The 20,710-nt window shown below is 36.5% G+C and overlaps 2 protein-coding genes across 2 annotated transcripts; both read right to left on the bottom strand.

The window, feature by feature from the left end:
- Positions 1 to 2,163: 2,163 nt before the first annotated feature.
- Positions 2,164 to 5,741, bottom strand: LOC109177522 (cytokinin hydroxylase-like). Its single transcript, XM_019326893.1, has 4 exons — positions 5,204 to 5,741; positions 3,385 to 3,626; positions 2,903 to 3,287; positions 2,164 to 2,762 (listed from the first exon to the last, which is right to left on the bottom strand). The coding sequence occupies exons 1-4, from the start codon at positions 5,717 to 5,719 to the stop codon at positions 2,343 to 2,345; spliced, it is 1,563 nt and encodes a 520-aa protein (XP_019182438.1). The 5' UTR covers positions 5,720 to 5,741; the 3' UTR covers positions 2,164 to 2,342.
- An 11,837-nt stretch (positions 5,742 to 17,578) lies between these two features.
- LOC109177925 (3-ketoacyl-CoA synthase 5-like) lies at positions 17,579 to 19,734 on the bottom strand. The gene is made up of 2 exons (XM_019327423.1): positions 17,773 to 19,734; positions 17,579 to 17,735 (listed from the first exon to the last, which is right to left on the bottom strand). The coding sequence occupies exon 1, from the start codon at positions 19,580 to 19,582 to the stop codon at positions 18,083 to 18,085; it is 1,500 nt and encodes a 499-aa protein (XP_019182968.1). The 5' UTR covers positions 19,583 to 19,734; the 3' UTR covers positions 17,579 to 17,735; positions 17,773 to 18,082.
- Positions 19,735 to 20,710: the final 976 nt, after the last annotated feature.

Genomic DNA, 20,710 nt, shown 5'->3' with positions numbered 1-20,710 from the left:
ATCTACAAACCATCGTTTCCATAAATAAAGATATCATGAGGTTTGGAGAGTCAATCTAACATCTTGTCATCGAAATGTGACACTAACTGTTACATAAGTATAAATAAAAAAATCATGGCCCGACCTGTTTGGTAAAATATTAGTCTATCAGCCAATTTTAGTTTATTTGACCATTATTAATTGTTTAACTTGGTTAAAAAATCAACTTTAAAATGTTAAAATTCATAAAGATGCTCAAAGCAGCTTTTTCAATTAACTTTTTGAGAAAAGAAATTATACCAAAAAGCTATCAGCTAACAGTTAATTTACCAAATACTTTCCTACAATCAGTTAATGTTATCAACTAGCTAGTTATACCCTCTAATTAATCCAATCAGCTAACAACTAACAACTATCAGCTAACAGTCATTTACCAAATAAGACTTATATCTTCACTATTAGCTACATGTTTTTGTGTAGTGATAAACGCTTGATTTAACAATGTGTATCAAATTAAAGCAGATCATGGATTAAAAAAAAAAAAAAAAAAAACATGATTAGATCAATTGGGTTAAAAAAAAAAGCATCATTAGACTGCAGTCTTATTATTTAATGTACCACTGCACACGGTAGAGCAGCAAATGCATAGTACATGTTGTATACGTGAAATATTTTATACTTTATGATGCCAGAAATCATAGAAGTAAATAATTAAGGGGGCCACTGGATTCCTTCTTTAAAAAAATATTATCTTTTATTTCTTTCTAAAATTCCTGAAATAATAATTAAAAGAAAAAATGATAATAAACTGAGAAGAGATCGTATCTTTCTAAGCCCAGTTGGATATTTTCAATCAGAAATTAGGCACTTGGATTATTATATTGAACTTGGGCATATCTCAACATGTTACTTATATATGTGGGATGAATACTTCCTTTTAACTAAATCAATCAAATTAATAAGAAAAAAAGTCAAATAAATCATCAAATTTACACAAAAATACAATTAACTGTCTAAAAAAAAAAAAGAAAAAAAAGAGAAAAAAACAGTGTTCATGTAAGTCATTTGACCGGTAACTATCAAAGGCAACCAGCTTATTGCCGTAATTGCTTGATTTTAGCACGTTTGATAGATTAATTACTCTTTTCTTATATATGTGGGATGAATACTTCCTTTTAACTAAATCAATCAAATTAATAAGAAAAAAAGTCAAATAAATCATCAAATTTACACAAAAATACAATTAACTGTCTAAAAAAAAAAAGAAAAAAACAGTGTTCATGTAAGTCATTTGACCGGTAACTATCAAAGGCAACCAGCTTATTGCCGTAATTGCTTGATTTTAGCACGTTTGATAGATTAATTACTCTTTTCTTATATATGTGGGATGAATACTTCCTTTTAACTAAATCAATCAAATTAATAAGAAAAAAAGTCAAATAAATCATCAAATTTACACAAAAAATACAATTAACCGTCTAAAAAAAAAAAGAAAAAAACAGTGTTCATGTAAGTCATTTGACCGGTAACTATCAAAGGCAACCAGCTTATTGCCGTAATTGCTTGATTTTAGCACGTTTGATAGATTAATTACTCTTTTTTAGGTTTAATGGCTGAATTGTATTTTTGTGTTCAATGCAATAGGTTTAATGGATTATATTGACCTGGGTAGTACGATTCAAATAACTCAATAATTAAAGGACAATGATAAAATATAATATATAGTAAATGATAAAGATAAGGATGTTGATGGAAAAGGACAAGAATGTTGTATTTATGAATCATGTAATGCTATTACAAGTGGATTGAAGATACCCTAAGTTCCTAACTCCTAACAAGACAATGATGGCAACATTTATACTAACCCGCTCTCTAACCACATCCATGAGAATAGGGCGGGCGGTTGGAACCCCTTGATCGAGTCCACAGCCGCGGCCGGGCACTTAGATCGGCCTTGGCGCCCTGGACCGAGGCCGAGCGTTGGGCTTGGCCTTGGGCCTAGGGCCTAGGCCGAGCACTAGGCTCTACCTTGGCTGCCTGGGGTCCAGGCCGAGCGCTGGGTTCGACCTTATTGGTGACCTGAGGCCGAGCACGAGACATATATCCATTGGGTCAATTCACTCCGAGCCCAACTATAATATACCCATCACAACCTATAAAATAAGTGTATTTAAAGGAATATGGATATAAAATGTCAAACTTGTACCATCATTTTGTTAGGATATATTGATAGACAAGCATGTATGATCATTCATTACCAAAGTCCAAATGTAGTATAACTTCTATAACAACAAAAATAAAAATAAAAGTAAATCCTCCTTCATCACCACCCAAATATTGTCACTATGTTTTCCTAACCCTTGCTAGATCAAAGGATTCAGTCGGATTTGAACGCCATACTTAGGTTTGACACTGATGACAACCACCGGAGCATGACGATAATTGTCGGAGATGTCGAAGCTGAATCGGGAAATCAACATGGCCAGCACGATCTTAGCTTCCATCAACGCATAAGATTGGCCGACACAGTTCCGCGGCCCGGCGGCAAACGGAAGGAAAATCCGGCCAGGCGAGTAGGACCTTGAGATAAACCTTTCCGGCTTGAACTCGTTCACATCTTTTCCCCATATTTCTTCGCTGTGATGGATGGCAAGTACCGGAATCCATATTGCTAAACCCTTCGGAATGTGCAGATCCCCCAGCTTGAAGTCCTCAAACGCCATTCTCGGCAGCAGCGTCACCGGCGGATACAGCCGTAGCGCCTCGTTTATCACCGCACTCAACTGCAAATTAAAAAAAAAAAAGTTGGGAATTTTAACAAACAGTTGGTGTGCACTTAAGCAAATAAGAAAGCAAAAGTTGGGAATTTTGACAAACAGTTGGCGTGCACACACATAAATTGAGAATATCAATCAAAGCTTACTAAGGTTAGCTTGGAGAGTTGTTCAATGGAGGGAGGATCGCCATTGCAGACTTGCATCACTTCCTCGCGAACTTTCTCCTGCCAAGAAGGATTGGTAGCGAGAAGCATGACGGTCCAGGTGAGCAATAGCGCGGTAGTTTCATGGCCGGCGAAGAAGAAGGTCTTACATTCATCCATTATCAATGGCAGATTCAAACGAAATCCATTGCTATTCCCTTTATTCTCCTGCATCTCTTTCAGTAACAATCCCAGTAAATCATCCCCGTACGTGCTGATCCTCCCGATTTCTGCACAGTCTTTTCTGCTCTGTATGATCTCCATCAACAGCCTCTCCACCTCAATGTTTAACGTTTTTATCTCGCTGTTATATTTGCTTGGGTAAAACCTGTCGCCGTAAATAAGTAAATAAATTAAATTAAATTACTTACATAAAAATAGAGTTAATAATTTTAAGAGGTTAATGGGAAGAGAATAATTATTACCGGTTACCGGGATAACACAAGTGCCGTGTAGATTGAGAACAAAGGCGTTGTAAAACGGTCAGCAACTCAAAAATTCGCTTTCCCTTCTCGTAGCTACTGCCGAATTCCGTCCGGGATATGATGTCGGCGGCAAGCCGAGTCATGCAACTCTCTATGTCGAACTCGGTTTGACCCGTTTCCACTGCATTTTTCAGTGATCGGAGCATCTCCGTCGTACATTCTACCATGTACCGGGCGTAACTCTATAATTGTCATAGAATACAAATGTTTAGTATTAAATTATTAAAACTTAATAGGTTTTTGGGTGGTTAAGAAAAATTTGTTATCGCAATCTAAGAGTGTGCACGGGGTGGTTTTGTAATTTTGGTCGACAAAGGGTTACCAAAGATAAACTATTTTAGGTTGTCTATAATTGACGGACTCAAATCAAGAAAGTTAATAGGCTACTCCCACTGAAGAATTTGGAACTCTTTTAATTAGGGAAAAGGATCAAATAGGCTCTTAAACTATATTTGAAAGTGCAAGTAGGCCATTCAATTTCAAAAAAGGCACACTTAAACACTCAAATTTATCATTTTAGTAATCTAAACCCAATAATCAATAATTTTCCTGAAATAACCAGTCATCAAGATTTCGACGATAATTCCGGTGAAAAAATTCCGACGAGTGTTTGAATTAAAAAAATAAAATAAAATCCGGCGACGGTCGCCTTCTCCAGTGGAAGACGGCCGGAATTCGACGACCGTCGCCGGATTTTATTTTATTTTTTAATTCAAACACTCGTCGGAATTTTTTTCGCAGGAATTATCGTCGGAATCTTGATGACTCAGGTAAATTACCGATTATTGGGTTTAGATTCACTAAAATGATAAGTTTGAGTGCTTAATTGTACATTTTTGAACTCGGTTTGACCCGTTTCCACTGCATTTTTCAGTGATCGGAGCATCTCCGTCGTACATTCTACCATGTACCGGGCGTAACTCTATAATTGTCACAGAATACAAATGTTTAGTATTAAATTATTAAAACTTAATAGGTTTTTGGGTGATTAAGAAAAATTTGTTATCGCAATCTAAGAGTGTGCACGGGTGGTCTTGTAACTTTGGTCGACAAAGGGTTACCAAAGATAAATCAGCTTAAGTTGTCTAAGTGATGGACTCAAATCACAAAAATTAATAGGCTACTCCAACTGAAAGTTGAATTTGGAACCCTTTTAATTAGAGAAAATGATCAAATAGGCCCTTAAACTTTATTTGAAAGTGTAATTAGGCCCTTCAACTTCAAAAAGGCACAATTAAACACTCAAACTTATCATTTCAGTGCATCTAAACCCAATAATAAGTAATTTACTTGAAATAACCAGTCATCAAGATTCCGACAATAATTCCAGTGAAAAAATTCCGACAAGTATTTGAATTAAAAAATAAAATAAAATCCGGTGACGGTCGTCGGTCGTCTTCTCCAATGGAAGACGGCCGGAATTCGACGACCGCCGCTGGATTTTATGTTTTTAATTCTAACACTCGTCGAAATTTTTTTCGTCGAAATCATCGTCGGAATCTTGATGACGGGTTATTTCAGATAAATTACCGGTTATTAGGTTTATATTCACTAAAATGATAAGTTTAAGTGTTTAATTGAATATTTTTTAAGTTCAAGGGCCTAATTGCACTTTTAAATAAAATTTAAGGGTCTATTTGACCCTTTTTCCTTTTAATTATTCAAACTAACAACCCGACCAACTTTGCTAGGGTTGTACCATAAAATTTGAAAGTTTGAGGTTTAATTTTATAAATTTTGGGCTTGTTTTTTTTTTTACCTTGAGTTTATCACCCATGAAAGCTGGCGCGGCAATGTGACGCTGGTGATACCAATCCTCGCCGTTGGCCATCAACAGCCCCCGGCCGACGAAATGTTTGGACCCCTCCCGTTGCATCCATGATTTTCCGGTGACGGCGTTGTACTTGGAGAGAAGCTCCTTGATCAAATCGGTTTCCGTCAGGCACAGCCTGGGCTCCGCCCCATTCCAGTATATGAATCTCTTGCCGTAAATCTCCCTCCACGCGACGTAATGCGGCAGTAGCCTGGAAACGACGTCGTGGTGGACGGATTCCATGTCGCCGGCGGTGGATTTCGAGACCATCGACGCCACTTCGAAAACATTTCCGACCAGGAACCGAGGTTTCGGCCCACGCACTCCTTGTTTCTCCATCGCCTTTTTGATGCGTCTAGGAATCAGCCAGTAACATGAGATGGTTTCATAGGCAACTTTTAGCAACAACAAAAGACATGTTCCTAGGACTACCAGAGACGCCACCGGAAACCCTGCAGCCATGGTTTGTGATCGGAGAAGACGATGAAACTCTGCGGATTGACGTTAAAAGAGTCTGCTATTTATAGCTGACAAATATTCATTGTTTATGCATCATGTTGTTAAGCACTATATAGTAAAAACATAATTAAATGATTAATAAAGATACGCAATTGTTTAAGTATATAATTAAATTAAATAATTACAATTACAAATCGAGTCCTATACACGAATTAGCTGTAAATTAATCACGACCTTAAAAAGTTTGATGTATATACGCAGATATTTGGCAAGTAATTAAGTGGCAGTAAATGCTATTTACTAAAATAATCAGATTCTTTGATATATTTTCCAAGATCACACATGGACTGACGCGATTTGTTCACAGTTCTCACGCTGTTTGTTCTCATTTAAACAAGATTTCATATAAGTGAGAATTCATGTGAAAACATGTTCACAAATAAAAAGTGAAGACTGATATTGATCCCACCACTTGAGTAGCTCAACGATGGAGAGTTATTGAAAAATAAGAGAATAAATGAGCAAGTCAAGTTTTATAAAGATTATAAATTTAAAAGTTTACAATAATTATAAAATTAACTTTGAATTTTTTTATACTAAAATCATCAATCATTGATGAAACTTGATGAACGGTTATGATCAATCTCAACTTTAATTATAGGAAAACCATGTTCTATATATCACAATAATTTCAATGTAAATTGAATGCAATATTTCAGTAATATTTTTAATGAGAAAAAATATCAACAATTCCCTATTATGTAAATATATAAGTCAATACAATTTAAATAGATTTTGTTGGGATCAAATTAATTTTTTTACTAGAATTGCACCGGATTTTAAGTTTGGTATTAATTAGAATAATTGTAAGACAGGGAGGTTTGTTTTCTTTAATTAGATAGTATTTTATCCTTTGAAGGAAAAGAAAATATTATGATTTTTTTTTTTTGAAAAGAAAATGTTCCAATAACTCCATTATCATCAAATTAAGGAGTGAGAGTGAAATTATAACGAAAATAAAATGAATTGATTAAATTTTTGGTCCTAGATTTATAGGTAGCATTTCATTTTTAATTATCTTTATCGGAACATCGTCCTTTGGTCCTAGTACGTATTATTGTGGCATGACTATATAACATAGGGTTCAAGAATAGCACATCTGGTTCTAGAAATTGAGAGCTTTCTAGGTATGAGATGGTGATAGGAACATAGGGTTTTACCACAGGTCTACGATTCGACAATGTAACCGAGGGAGAGTCCAGGTGCTCAAAATTTATGGTGAGTGGATTTCCAATCCATCTTTTCTTAAGGATCACATATCTAATTTCTTTTCGAGTCTTTTTGATAGGGTGGCCACGATAAGGGGAGCCAGACGCTGACCCTGTGAGGGCAGGTTGTTTCCATGGGTGATGTTGAGAGGCTCAGCAGATACACTTGCATGGAAGAAGTTAGGAGGGTCATGTTTGGTATGAAAAGATTTGGGAGTTCAGGGATAGATGGGATTCAAGCAACCTTCTACCAAGATTTCATGGGGGTGGTCTCTCGAAACCCATTATAAACCTGATCAACATGGCTATTCACACGAGCATGGTTCCGATGAAGCTGCTCGAAACATTTATCACCTTTATCCCCAAGAAGGAGAGGCCGAAGAATAATGCGGGAGACTTCAAGCCCATCACGCTCTATAATGTCATCTACAAAATTGTGTCCAAGGTGTTGGTCAATATGATAAAACCAATCATAAAAAGGATCATAGGGCCTTATCAACATAGCTTCCTTTCGGGGAAGTACACTCTTTATAATGTGATCTTCTCCGAGGTAGTGCACACCGTGAATCGCAAGAAGGGGAATAAGGGTTTGATGCTTCTTAAGTTAGACCCTCATAAAGCTTAGAACAGTATTGATTGGGGTTCCAGGAATGCACTCTCCTCATCTTTGGTTTCTCAAGGTAGATTGTGAAGTTGATTATGTTTGCAGAATAAGATAACAATATTACCATCCTTTGGAATGGGGAGAAACGCCCACCTATCCAGCCTGGCTATGAGCTTAGGCAAGGTGACCCTCTTGCTTTTTACCTCTTCATTCTTGCCCTGGAATGGCTTTCCTGAGATCCAAGATGCAGTAAATCGAGGGGATCGAGTGGAGGTCCGTGAAGATAACTCATGGGTGCAGTGGGGTTTCTCACCTCTTATTTGCCAAAGACCTCATGCTAGAAGCTCCAGTTCATCAAATAAATCGAGTTATGCGAGTTTTGGAAGACTTCTAAGGTAAATTAAGTTTGCAAATTAATCTTAATAAATCCCAGCTCTTTTGTTTCCCTATATTGATTGCAAGCTAAAGAAAACCATTGGAGAGATAGCTAAGATTCTCATTACTTCTCAATTTGAGAAATATTTTGGGATTCCGATGTTGTAGAAATGAGTCACTAAAGACACATTCAATTACATTCTGGATAACATGTCGAAGACGCTCGCAAACTAGAAAGAGGAGTCTCTTAGCCTTGTAGGGAAACGTGTGTTGGTGCAGGCTTCCCTAGATAACATACATGTTTATTCTATACAAGTCATGGCTATTCTGGTAGGGGTCTATAAAGGCATCGACAGGATCTGTAGCAACTTCCTTAGGGGAGAAGCCAAGGAGAAAAAGAAAGTTCATTTGGTTAATTGGAATGAGGTCTACTCCCCCCAGGATAAGGGTGGGTTAGGGACTCGAAAAACCAGTGACATGAACACAACTTTGCTTTCCAAACTAGCTTAACGGGTAATTAAGTGTCCGGATAAGCCATGGGTTCGCTATGATGAATAAGTACATGAAGAATGGTAACCTCTTGGATGAAATGGTCCTTAAGGGAGCCTCATGGGGTTGGAAAAGCATTGTGAAGGGCATAATCGTCGTGGATCGGGAGGGCTAGTTGGAGAGTTGGTAATGTGCGGTCCCTGCACCTTTGGACGAACTAGCGGGTGGGTTAGACTCCCATCGTCTTCGACTTAGACGACGACATCGTGTCAAAGTTGGTGAGTATGAAGGTGAGCGAGGTTATCTTGGAAGGGGCGGGGGGGGGGGGGGGGCTGTGGGATATTCGGAAATTACATGAGATCTTGCTTCCCACGAAGATGAATGAGATTCGAGCCATCCTGCTTCTATTGAACGCAAGTATTGAAGATTCTCTAGCTTGGAATAGCTCCGGTACAGGTAAATTGTTTATTCCTCTCACCTTTAAAACCATTGCAGGTTATGACAAAGAAGGTGAAGATTTCTCATGGATTTGGCAGCTCAAGAGCATCGAAAGAGTTAAGATATTTCTCTGGATCGTCTTCAAAGGCAGGCTACTGGCGAATGTAGAGCACAAGCAGAGAGGGATGGTCGAAGAATGTAACACCCCCATTTTCCAAAACCAAAATAATTTATAAAAAGATAATGGTATCAGAGAGTTTAGATTATACACAAAAATTTTCATGTCAATCCAAGGTCTGGAAGTATTTTTCTCAAATTTTTTCCCAAAACTGCGCCAGACATAAATTTAACTGGCAGCACACTGCCAAAACTTTACGGAATTTTCTGGGATAACTGGAGCATATTTTCAACAAAAACTTTTTATAGACATCAAATATTTACAGGGATAAAGTAGGATTTTGGTTTGACATAAACACGTACTGGTTATGTGCATATTTTATATATTGAGTAATATGTGTATTCTTTAGAATTTGATTGTATTTGTAATTAATTGTAAGGAAAATTTGGTTATGGAAATGTGGGTGTTACAAAGAAGGCTCTTGTCCCAGATGTGGCATGGAGGAGGAAACTCTTTAGCATATCCTCGCAAATTGTTCTACATCTCGCGCGTGTTGGAGTAGATGTCTCAGTCCCGCCGCCTTCCAACTTACCCATCTAGAGGACGTGAAGGGATGGATAAAGTTCAATTACAACATAAATGAGAGGCTCTGAGATTGGTCTATTTGGGGTAATCAAATTCGATGAGTTACATGTTGTGGCTTATTTAGAAGAGGAGGAATGATTGAGGTTTTAAGGGAAATATGTGTTCAGTTGCCAAAATGGTTCGCAAGTCCACGATTTTGGGCCTTTGGCTAACGAGGCAGAGGATATTTTGGTTAGTAAGGGTGTGGTGGAAGGTTGTAGAACTCATTGGATTGGGTGGACCCTGCCTACAGGAGGTTAGGTCAAGCTTACTACTGATGGGGCTAGAAAAACGAACTCAGGTCTTGCAAGTGTGGGTGGGCTTGTAAGAGACCACAATGGGAACTGACTTGTAGGGTTTTTGTCGAAATGAATATTTACAGTGCGTTTGGTTGAAGGGAATTTAAATTCCCTTCCCACCTAATTCCAAAGGCCACAAAATTCCCTTGTTTGGTTGAAAGGAATTGCAATTCCCCCATTTTTATGGAATTAAAATCTCATGTCTCCCCCTGGGATTTTAATTCCTGGGATTTTAGGAAGAAAAAAAGATAGTGATGAGTCAAAATTACCCATTCATTTTTTAACCTAAAATTAATGCCTAACAACAACAATGGATATTTTTGACTTTATACTACTTATTCCCTTTTAATTCTCATGTATACCAAACATTGGAATTGAAATTCCAGGTAATTCTATTCCTGTAAACCAAACACTGGAATTTAAATTCTCACTCTATTCCCAGTAATTCATCTCCCATAGAATTACAATTCATTTCTCACGTAATTCCCCCTCTCCAACAAAACGCACTGTTAATGATTTTTGTTTTACAATCTATTTGGAAATGTGAACTTTTACAAGGCGTTTGGTTGGAGGGAATTTAAATTTCATCCCCACTTAATTCTCACCTAATTCCAGAGGCCACTAAATTCTTTAGTTTGGTTGGAAGGAATTGCAATTCCCTCATTTTCATGGAATTATAATCCCATGCCACCCCTTGAGATTTTAATTCTATGGATTTTAGGAAAAAAAAAAAGATAGTGATGAGACAAAATTACCCTTCCCCTTTTTAACCTAAAATTGATGTCTGACAACAACAATGGACATTTTTGACTTTATACTACTTATTCCCTTTCAATTCCCATGTATACCAAATATTGGAATTGAAATTCTCAGTAATTTTATTCCTGTAAACCAAACACTGAAATTTAAATTTTCACTTTATTCCCAGGAATTCATCTCCTATAAAATTGCAATTCATTTCCCACGTAATTCCCTCCCTCCAACCAAACGCCCCATTAGTGGTAGATGTAGTGGTAATAAGATTGAAACAGTTAAACCACTTCATTCCCACTGTTTCAACAAAAACCATACATCAAATAAAACTTTTATAGTTAAAGTGAAGAATTACTTAAATCATTCCAACTATAATTCATTTACTCTACTTTTTGAAAAATGAGTAAAACTTGGAACCATTTAACCGTTATTTAAAACGCATCCTTAAATCAAGAAAAAAGAGGAATGAAAACGTACCGTAGACTATTTTATTTGTTATTGTAAAAGCACCCTTAAATCTAGGATTTCTTTTCAATGACATATGGTAACGCATTTAATAGATATTGTCCGTATGATACAAATATAGTATACAATGGCAAATTATTGTGTGAACCGTAATCCACACAACTGTGTGGACGACGATTCAAAATGACATCGTGAATTTTATGAGTTAGAATAATGTATTTATGTATTAGAATATTGTACATTATGAATTATAAAAATGTATGTTGCAGTGGGTCACGTGACCACAATCCGGTTCCACCCAACTAATCCTTGTCCACTCTGAGAGTCGCTCCGAAAGGCCCCATGTTATCTCAAAAATTGTCTCCCCAAGGCCAAGAAGAAGCTCATTTGCCACTTGAGCTACTACCCTTTGGGTTCAGGTTCAAGTCAAATGTTATATGACTATAATTAATCGCCATTTAATTAGTACAAAAATCAATGCTCTATATATGCTTAATGAATTAATGTGAGTAATATACAAAGATATCCTATGTAATATGCCATGCCACTATTAACATACAGGCACATGGGCGGCACTTCTAGTTATGAGACATGTAATTGGTTACAGACTTTCTATTCACAATAAATAGTGTAAATTAAATTAACACATAGGCACATGGATCGGACTTATTGCGGTCTAGGGACCGTCTTTCACCAGCATTGAGGCCAGAGTTTACAGCGATCTAGGTATCGGAATTATTGTAGTCTAGAAACCGTATTTATCGATATTGAGATCGAATTTGACATCAATTTTTAATGGATTTAAGGCTTGACCCGGGGTGACGAACCCGATCTGAGACATATGATTAGAGGCTGCCCGGGGTCAAAATCGGGAGTGAAGGTCGAACGAACCATGATTGAAGTCTCTTCGCCTTTGGAATTTTGATGAGGATGCATGATCAGGGGCGCTGAGCCGATCCTGTGGCTAATAGTACCGGTCCCCACTGAAGACGCTAAAATGATGCGGTAAATATACTAGAAAATACAGTAGTATACGAGCTCGAGAATAATAGACAGTGGGTTAGAGGCTCTCGAGTTAATTTGAGGTAGGTGAAAAAAGTCCCCATGTCCCTCTTTCAAGCAATGAATGCACTATTTATAGGCCAGTAAAGCTAAGGATGGAGCACATGCCGGGAGTCTGGCATGGATGCCACGTGTTCTACATGCACAGGCGAGGTCGGTGGCCCTATCGATCTGAGTTTCGATTCCTAACAAACCTATTCATGGTGTGGTTGGGAGGAGCGATAAGCATAGAGATTTAATTTGCCTTTTAATTAATTTAAGATGTTGATTGGTGGGTCGGTCCGGTCATTATTTGGGCTTCGGGTTGGGACCGAGCTAAAAGGCATATTGCTTCCGGCTCGGGTCAGTATGATTCACAGATTGGGGTCGGTTCAAGTCCGGGAATCGTTCTTCTAATTACAAGGGACATAATCCGAGCAGGTGTGGGTATGTATGTCCGAGGTATATATCCTATCAGTCTAAGTTGCCTACTTGCCCATAGCTTACTGGCTTAAGCCAAGAAGTCCAATAATAGTCAACTCCACATGCTGGTGTTTAATTGATAGTTGTTAAAAAAAAAAAAAAACAAATTAGAAAAGAAATATAATTTATATATGGTATGAAAAACCTTATAAAAGTTATGAATAACCGACCAAAAATAATTGATTTGGACTATGGCTATAAATTATTGAAAGCCAGTATGAATATGAGATGAATATGCATGAACGTCACTGCGCCAGCATAAGTGCATGGAAGATTCGACTTACGTAGTAAAACATTCCATGCACAATCGAATTATTCCGACCGGCCGAACCCTAAGGGATCGGATCAAATTCCTGTGAATGTAAATTGCAATCTAGAAGAGGAACATAGGATATGTTCTGTCCATTGATGAAAGACAAAGATTAGATCAAGGCCGGCGCCAAAGAAGCCGCAGTTCATCTTTTATCTGATCTTTGTGGTCAAAGTACAAAGAATTGGAAGATACATTTTCTCATAATAAAAAGGTTGTTTGAATCAAACAGATTAAAAGTTGAAATTTATTCAAGTTTCACTCCCGGGAACTAATTATTCACTTTATTGGTTTGGGTTGGGCAACCTAAACTGCGGTTTGTGAGCGGGTTACTTTGGACAGGCAGCAACACGTGGAGATCCGAACCCATGACCTTTAGCATGGAGTTGGTAATGATACTAAATTGAAACATGTGTTTCATCTCAACTAAATGTCTACGCTGATAAATGGGATCAGCGGGTTGCACATTTATGTTTAATTGAAGAATGTGCTCCATCTCAACTAAAAACCTAAGTTGATAGTTGAATTGCACATGTATTTATGTTTAACTTATATATTATATGTTCAACACACCCCTCAAGTGTGCGAGCCAGTTACTTTTGACAAGCCCCAATTACAAGCGAGACGTGGACACATAGTCTCTTTATTTATCAGATAACACGGATATTCGAATCTATAAAATTTAATGTGGTTAGCTCTGATACCAAATTAAAGCATGCAGAATATCGTCCTTTTGCAAATGTCCGCGACTAGTTAGCCTGTGGTCCAACTGCATTTTTTTTCTCTAATGAATTTTAATTTTATAAATCTAAAAAACTTGTAAGAGTGAATCCCGGTTAGTATCCCTGATTTATGTCTATATTTTTATGTTTATTTAATTATATATAGCACTATAAATATTATACTATTATTTTTATTTGACAAATTTATCCTTACACCGTTAAACTTTCGTTAGTATATACGGAGTATTATTTTATAAAATCATTTCAATATAACTATAATTTTAATATTGAATACTAATATTAACATTTATTTTTTCACATTGCGTAGAAAAAACTAGTAGTGAAATAAATGTTAGAATAATCTTTTAATAATTTCGAAAAATAATTAATTGAAATTGAAAAAATGAAGATATCATGATTCTGCAAATTGCAAAAGATCCAAAAAAAAAAAAAAAAAAAAAAAAAAAAAACGGCTATCTTATAAGCATCACATGCTTTTCAAGTTTTGAATGAGGGTAAGGTTTTCGTTCATGTATGGCATGCAAAGTCCGTCACGGATAGTATTGATGCTTCCAGATTTTCCTTCTGATAGAGTTGACGACGACTAAGCTATCAAAGGATATTTCTAATTTCATCTCTGAATTTTGAGTTATGTTTAAATTTGAATTAAAAATCACTTTTATTTGGTCCTCTAATAATAATAATAATTCAAGAATACACCATTACTATTTTTAGTATTCTAGCCAGATACACTTGAAATTAGATTCGTTTGTATTGCCAACTACCATGTAGTGTGTGATGATATCCCAGTTATCATTCTAAATGGGTAGTTATATGTTCGAACTTCGATGGAAGCTTAGATTCTTTGTGTTGAGAATGTTTAAGAAAATAAAAAGTATAAAACACATACTACCTTGTAAAGAATCATGAGTATTTCAAATTTAAAAAAAAAAATCATTGGAATTGTAAACTGATTATGTTGGCTCAGTATTGTATTTTAATTTATTGAGTTATTTTATTATTAGATTATTACTAATGACTTGTTATTCGCGTCTCATTGATGAGGATTGAATTATCTAAATATCATTCACATGAAGGATACAGAATGTAAATATAAGTATAGTAGAAGAGTCCTACTAGAATACAAACAATATAGTCCTAACATCATTAACTTATTAAACAATTAAGTAATTTTTGAATATAGACATATCTACATATCTACAAACTTTACAATAACAAAGTTAATAAGAGCCAATAATGTTAGCTAGGTCCTTAACGGGAACTAAAAAATGTTGGTGTATTTGTTTGTTGGAATGAATGGTTTATGTTATTTTGATTTTAGTATTTTTAATTATTTTTTATATTTTACCTTCTATTATATCATTTATTTTTCCTAAATACCCTGCATTCTGTTAGTGTAAACTTTAATAACGGAATATTTCGTTAACTATTTATTATTGTTAACTTACTCATTGATTTTTATAAGGAAAGTCTTAGGTTCGAACCTCATCCCAATCAAAATTGACATAATTGTTAAACATATACTATGAATATGTTAGAATGTATTAATTAATTAGAATCACACATTAGGCATTGATGAAACGGTACACCTAATTTACAATATAATTCAACTTAGATGAGAAACTATGCTTATTTTCATTGTCTTTCTGGTGAAGGAGGATTTGGTTCTGTTTTTGAAGTGCATTGCCCCCAAGGCCCTAAAATTGCAGTGAAGCACATCAAGGGACTAGATCAAATCAAGAATTCATTTCTGGCGGAAGTGGCAACAAGAGAAAGCATGGATCACGCCAATTAATAGGGTTTTGTTTTGTAAAGAATATGCTTATGGTATTATCTAGTGAGGGTGCTTACTCCTAAAATTGCTATTGGATTATTTAATCCAACATTTCTGTCACATGTCATAGTTATGCATTCCTGAAATATTTATTTTTATAAAAAAATTGATAATCTTGTATTGATATACGTCGGGATACCGAAAGATACTTTTATAAATTTTAAAAAATTAATTTAATTTATACATTGGACATTAGACTATTCATACAATGCGTGTATGGTAAATAGTTTACATTCATGAAGTGACATTATTGTAGAAATACACACGTATTACTGCTTGTTTACAACTCTTCATATTATATTCTACTATTAAAGACTATCAGTGCCGATCTTGATCACGTGATGCAAGAGGCCAGAGCCCATGCATAGGGCCTCAAAAATTTGAAAGCCCATTTTCTTTTTTTTTTTTTTTTTTTGAGAACGGGAAGCCCATTTTCTAAAAATCTATATCTACTAATCTATCAATTGTTATATCGTGTCTCAAGGCACATAATGTATTACGTACCCTAGTCTAAAATGACGAAGTTTCTATAAGTTGGTGGGAAGTTGACGCAATGGACAATGTTTCGTCCGTCTAATTCTATTACAGTTTTTTTTTAACACTTGTGTTTATGTGTATTATGTTAAGAGTTTATGTGTATTATGTATTATGTTAGATTATGTATATTATATTAGGAGTTTATGTGCATTCTACTATACACATGTGTGACACTTTGTAGTTTTATAAAATAAAATTATTTCCCCAAAGCAAATATATAAAATGAACCCCGTCCACTCTTAAAAGTTTTTCAATAATTATAAAATTAATCTTATAACTTTTTACTAAAATAATTAACTATTGATGAATCATAGCGGACGTTTGAGATCATCCGTCTTCACTTTCTACAAGAAAACCATGCTCTCATTTAATCCCTCACACACACACACACACACACACACACACACACACACACACACACACACACACACACATATATATATATATATATATATATATATATATATATATATATCAGAGTGTGTGTGCCCACCCTTTAGGACGTCCTAGTTTTTTTACTCTTTCACTACAGCTATTGAGAGCATCTTATCTACTTTGTAAAAAATAAAAATAAAAATAAAAATTGATGATAGGCCAATTTTAGTCAAATTTATCGGACTTGAGTTGTCAGAAACCTTCAATTGAAGCACACTTCGATTTTATTTTCCTAAATAATATCCTTAATAAATTCCAGAAGACAATCCAAAGTCATCATGCCACGTTTATGGTAAAGGGAATAGCGCGCTAGTCTATTTGCCGTCCTATTATATTTCACGTAAAATACATATCACGTCTTTGAATTTATTTCCGATCTTTTATCTTGTTTTATTAGCTATAATTATTCTTCTACATTTATGAAGACTAAACCCAACTATATTAGACTTGGATAATAAACGACCCAATAATGTTGAATATAATTATTCAACCTAAATTTAATTAGTTAGCTATAGCTAGAAGACACGCACGGCATTTGTGGTTGACAATCTAAAACATCTTTCAATAACCTTATTATATGTTTTTTTTTTTTTTGGATGAATTTATATAGAGGCCCAGCCTATCATCATTGGCCAATGGCCACCTGTCACAATTGAATTTGGGTTTGGTTATTATCTGACAGTCAAACAAGTTAAATAGGACAACGATATTTATTATTGTAGTCCCTATTTTATTTTATAAACCAAGTTTCCAAATTTTATATTCCGTACTTATATTTTGGACACCAAAAAATAGGTAAATTTCGAGTTGTCAAATGATTTCAAATTCTTTTATTCATGTTGGTACACCTTACTAATAAATAGTACGGAGTATATCAAATAAAAAATAAAAGTTCAGTATACTAAAATTGAACTTATGTTAGTCGTTTATCGTATAAAGTGAAATATAGTTAATGATTGATTATTTTTAGTGGAGTGGTGAAATTGATAGGCTGATGGCCAACCTGAGGTTATGATCACTTTTACACATGCACGCATGCATGAAAGTTAAGTACAAGAGAAATATAGAAAAACAGCTGAATAGTGACTAAATACAATTTTACCCAGCATGTACATACGGACTTATTACAAGCAAACAGTAATTTTTTTTCTTAAAAAAGTACAAAAAGAAGTTGCAGCCTTTATATGTCACTGCAATAATAACCTTTTTTTTTTTTTTAACCGTACCCTGCAATAATAACGTGTTGATGACTAAATGCAGCTACCCAGAAATGTTACATACAGACACGTTTCACCGCACCCCATAGTACAAAACAAGCAGGTAAAAGTGAAAGAAACTCGCAAAAAAAGATAATACCCAAAATAATTAATCGACTATTCCATTACTTAATTATGCAAAAATTTATTCAATTTAGTTCTCAGAATAAGTAACGGAGAACTAAAATGAGTAAAATTTTGCATAATGAAGTGTTCATTTTGACTAATTTGAGAATTATGACATAGTTGATGGTTCATTTTGGGTATTAATTGTTTGCGAGAGACGATAGTAGATTAGAGCTTGACGATTTCGGGGATGTGCACTGGGTACCTATGAATGCAGTCTTGCCATGGACCATCAGTAATGGGAGCTTTAATGGTGCGATTACACTTCCAGACAGCACTGTTACACTTGAACCCACTGCCAAAAGCGATCTGCCAAACTCTGTCTCCCTTCTTCATCCTCCCTTTGGCTTCAATGTACCCTAGCTCATACCACAGCGAAGAAGACGATGTGTTCCCGAATCGGTGCAGCGTCATCCGCGACGCCTCCACGTGCTCCGCCGACAGCTGGAGGCTCTTCTGGAGCTCGTCGATCACCGCGCGGCCGCCGGCGTGGATGCAGAAGTGGTCGAAGGCTTGTTTGAAGTCCGGAATGTAGGGCTTCCACTTCGGATTGAAGATTTTCCGGCCGATTAGCGTGAAGAGGAAGAGGAGCTGCTCCGACGCCGGGAGAACCAGCGGGCCGATGGTGGTGATGTTGGATTTCAGCGCCTCGCCCGCAATCACCATTAGGTCTTTGGAGAGGTTTATCCCCACTTTCCCCTGCGGATCCTCCTGCTCGTACACGCAGCGGTAGGCTTTGTCGTCGGCACCCTTGTGCGTGCGGACCACGTGCATCAGCCGGTACTTGGACCGCCGCGAATCTCGGGGTTTGTTAGAGAGCAAGATTGCGGCGCCGCCCATCCGGAAGAGGCAGTTAGGGAGGAGCATGGCTCTCTCCGAGCCTTTGTAATAGTTAGGAGTGATAATCTCAGTACTCACCACCAAAGCGTAGGAGTTAGGGTGAACTTGAAGAAGATCACGAGCGAGATCAATGGAGATCAGGCCGGCGCTGCACCCCATGCCGGAGAGATTATAGCTCTTGATATTACTCCGGAGCTTATACTTATTCACAACCATGGCCGACAACGACGGAGTAGGAGAAAACAAACTGCAATTCACGATAAGAATATCGATGTCCTTCGCCTTCAGTCCGGTCGTCTTCATGAGCGAATCAATAGCGGAGAAGATGACCACCTCCGCCTCCTTTCGGGCGGTTTCCATGGTCGGCGTCGGAGGAATATAATGAATCGCCGGCGGGAGACAGGTCTCCTCCCCGAGCCCCGACCTTTCCAGAATCCGCATTTGGAACTCCACGCTCTTAGGATTATCTTTGAGAATCAGCCGGGAATGCTCCATGAAAGTGGAGAAGGGAACCCGGCAGGTCACCGGCGGCTTGTAGCAAGCATAGTCGACGAGGTAGATGGAGCGAGGTTTGGACATGAAATAGACAGTGGCGACGAAGACGACAAGGAAACAGGAACATAGGACTTTGAGGAGGTCTAACTGGAGCAAAGAATCCCAGACACCCATAATTTCTTCAGGTCCTAACCTCAGAACTTCAATGGCGACTCCCGCCATGACCGGGACCAGCAACAACGTTAGGAAATGGTTAACCAGGTACTGGTAACCAAGCTTCACGTATTTCAGCTTCACCGAGTTGGTGTATGGGGGAGTAGTGGGTTGCGCCATTGTTATACGTTCGATGATTCTTGTGGGAATGGAGAAACACAGTCACACAGAGAGAAAAAAGGATAAATTTTGGTTTACTAAGAAAGGAAGGGTGGAAGATGATTATTTAAAGAGTGGAACGACATTGCAGGGGAAAACGATGAATTGAATGGTAGGCAGATGGAGGGATTTAATGAACAAGTTATTGTGTGTCACACAACCCTCTCTTAGCTGGACGTTTCCCTTTGGATCCAACTCCCCACTCACAATTAATCTCTCGAGCCCGCATGGACAGCTGAATTGATAATAGGGATGAAGTTTGGAGACAATAACTCAAGATCGAGTCTCACCAGTAGCAATAAGAGTAAAAGCAGCATCTAAAAGTGAGGGCTCAGGTCTAGACTCTGTGTTCAGTTAAGTTACTGGCTAGTTCATGTATATTATGTATTATATGCTATCATTTCAAAAAAGATTATGTGTATTATGTTAAGAGTTATTCTATTATACAATTATGTACATACAGGTGATTTTTTTAAAAAAAAAAATTAAGAGTTTATGTATATTATGTATTATATATGTTAGATTATGTGTATATTCTTTCTAAAAAGATTATATGTATTATGTTAGGGGATTATGTGTATTCTATTATACAATTATGTACATTCGAAACATGAGTTTTTTTTTAGAAATTAACAGCAAAAACGAAAAACAAAATTTTCAAAAAAAAAAAAAAACAGATACAAAACGAAATCGTTTTGGGTCAGTTGTTCGCCTGTACACGATGTAATTTGCCTATTAAACAAATGTCTGACCAATTCTTCGCAGGGTGGCTCCCCAGTGTACTTAGTAACTGAAGCTTAAACCCACTGGAATTTCGATCATTTCTTTATTTTAACGTGTGTGTGTTACGTACGTAAACATGCTTTGAAGCTAGCTAATTAAATCACTCAAAGCTTTTATTAATGAAGTATTTAGCCATCAAATACGCTAGCTAAAGCAATCAACTTTGTTTTGAAAATTATATTGTATAATTAATATTGAGTGTGAATGAAATAGTAGGAGTCTCTTCTAATTTAATCAAAAATTTCCAGTTAGAGTTGTACCGAGCAATTACAATTATTTTAAAACCTACCCAGCACGATGACATAA

The sequence above is a fragment of the Ipomoea nil genome, unplaced genomic scaffold (genome assembly GCF_001879475.1).
Source record: "Ipomoea nil cultivar Tokyo-kokei standard unplaced genomic scaffold, Asagao_1.1 scaffold0805, whole genome shotgun sequence".
Classification (NCBI taxonomy): domain Eukaryota; kingdom Viridiplantae; phylum Streptophyta; class Magnoliopsida; order Solanales; family Convolvulaceae; genus Ipomoea; species Ipomoea nil.
The sequence above is the reverse complement of the archived record's forward strand: the minus strand, read 5'-3'. Positions and strand labels throughout refer to the sequence as shown.

Bases quoted from the DNA above. Each gene is read 5' to 3' on its own strand.
- LOC109177522 (XM_019326893.1), bottom strand. From the start codon at position 5,719: ATGGCTGCAGGGTTTCCGGTGGCGTCTCTGGTAGTCCTAGGAACATGT. The intron at 3,627-5,203 runs GTAAAAAAAAAA...TGACAATTATAG, and splicing joins TCATGGGTGATAAACTCAAG to AGTTACGCCCGGTACATGGT. The intron at 2,763-2,902 runs GTAAGCTTTGAT...TTTAATTTGCAG, and splicing joins AACTCTCCAAGCTAACCTTA to TTGAGTGCGGTGATAAACGA.
- LOC109177925 (XM_019327423.1), bottom strand. From the start codon at position 19,582: ATGGCGCAACCCACTACTCCCCCATACACCAACTCGGTGAAGCTGAAA.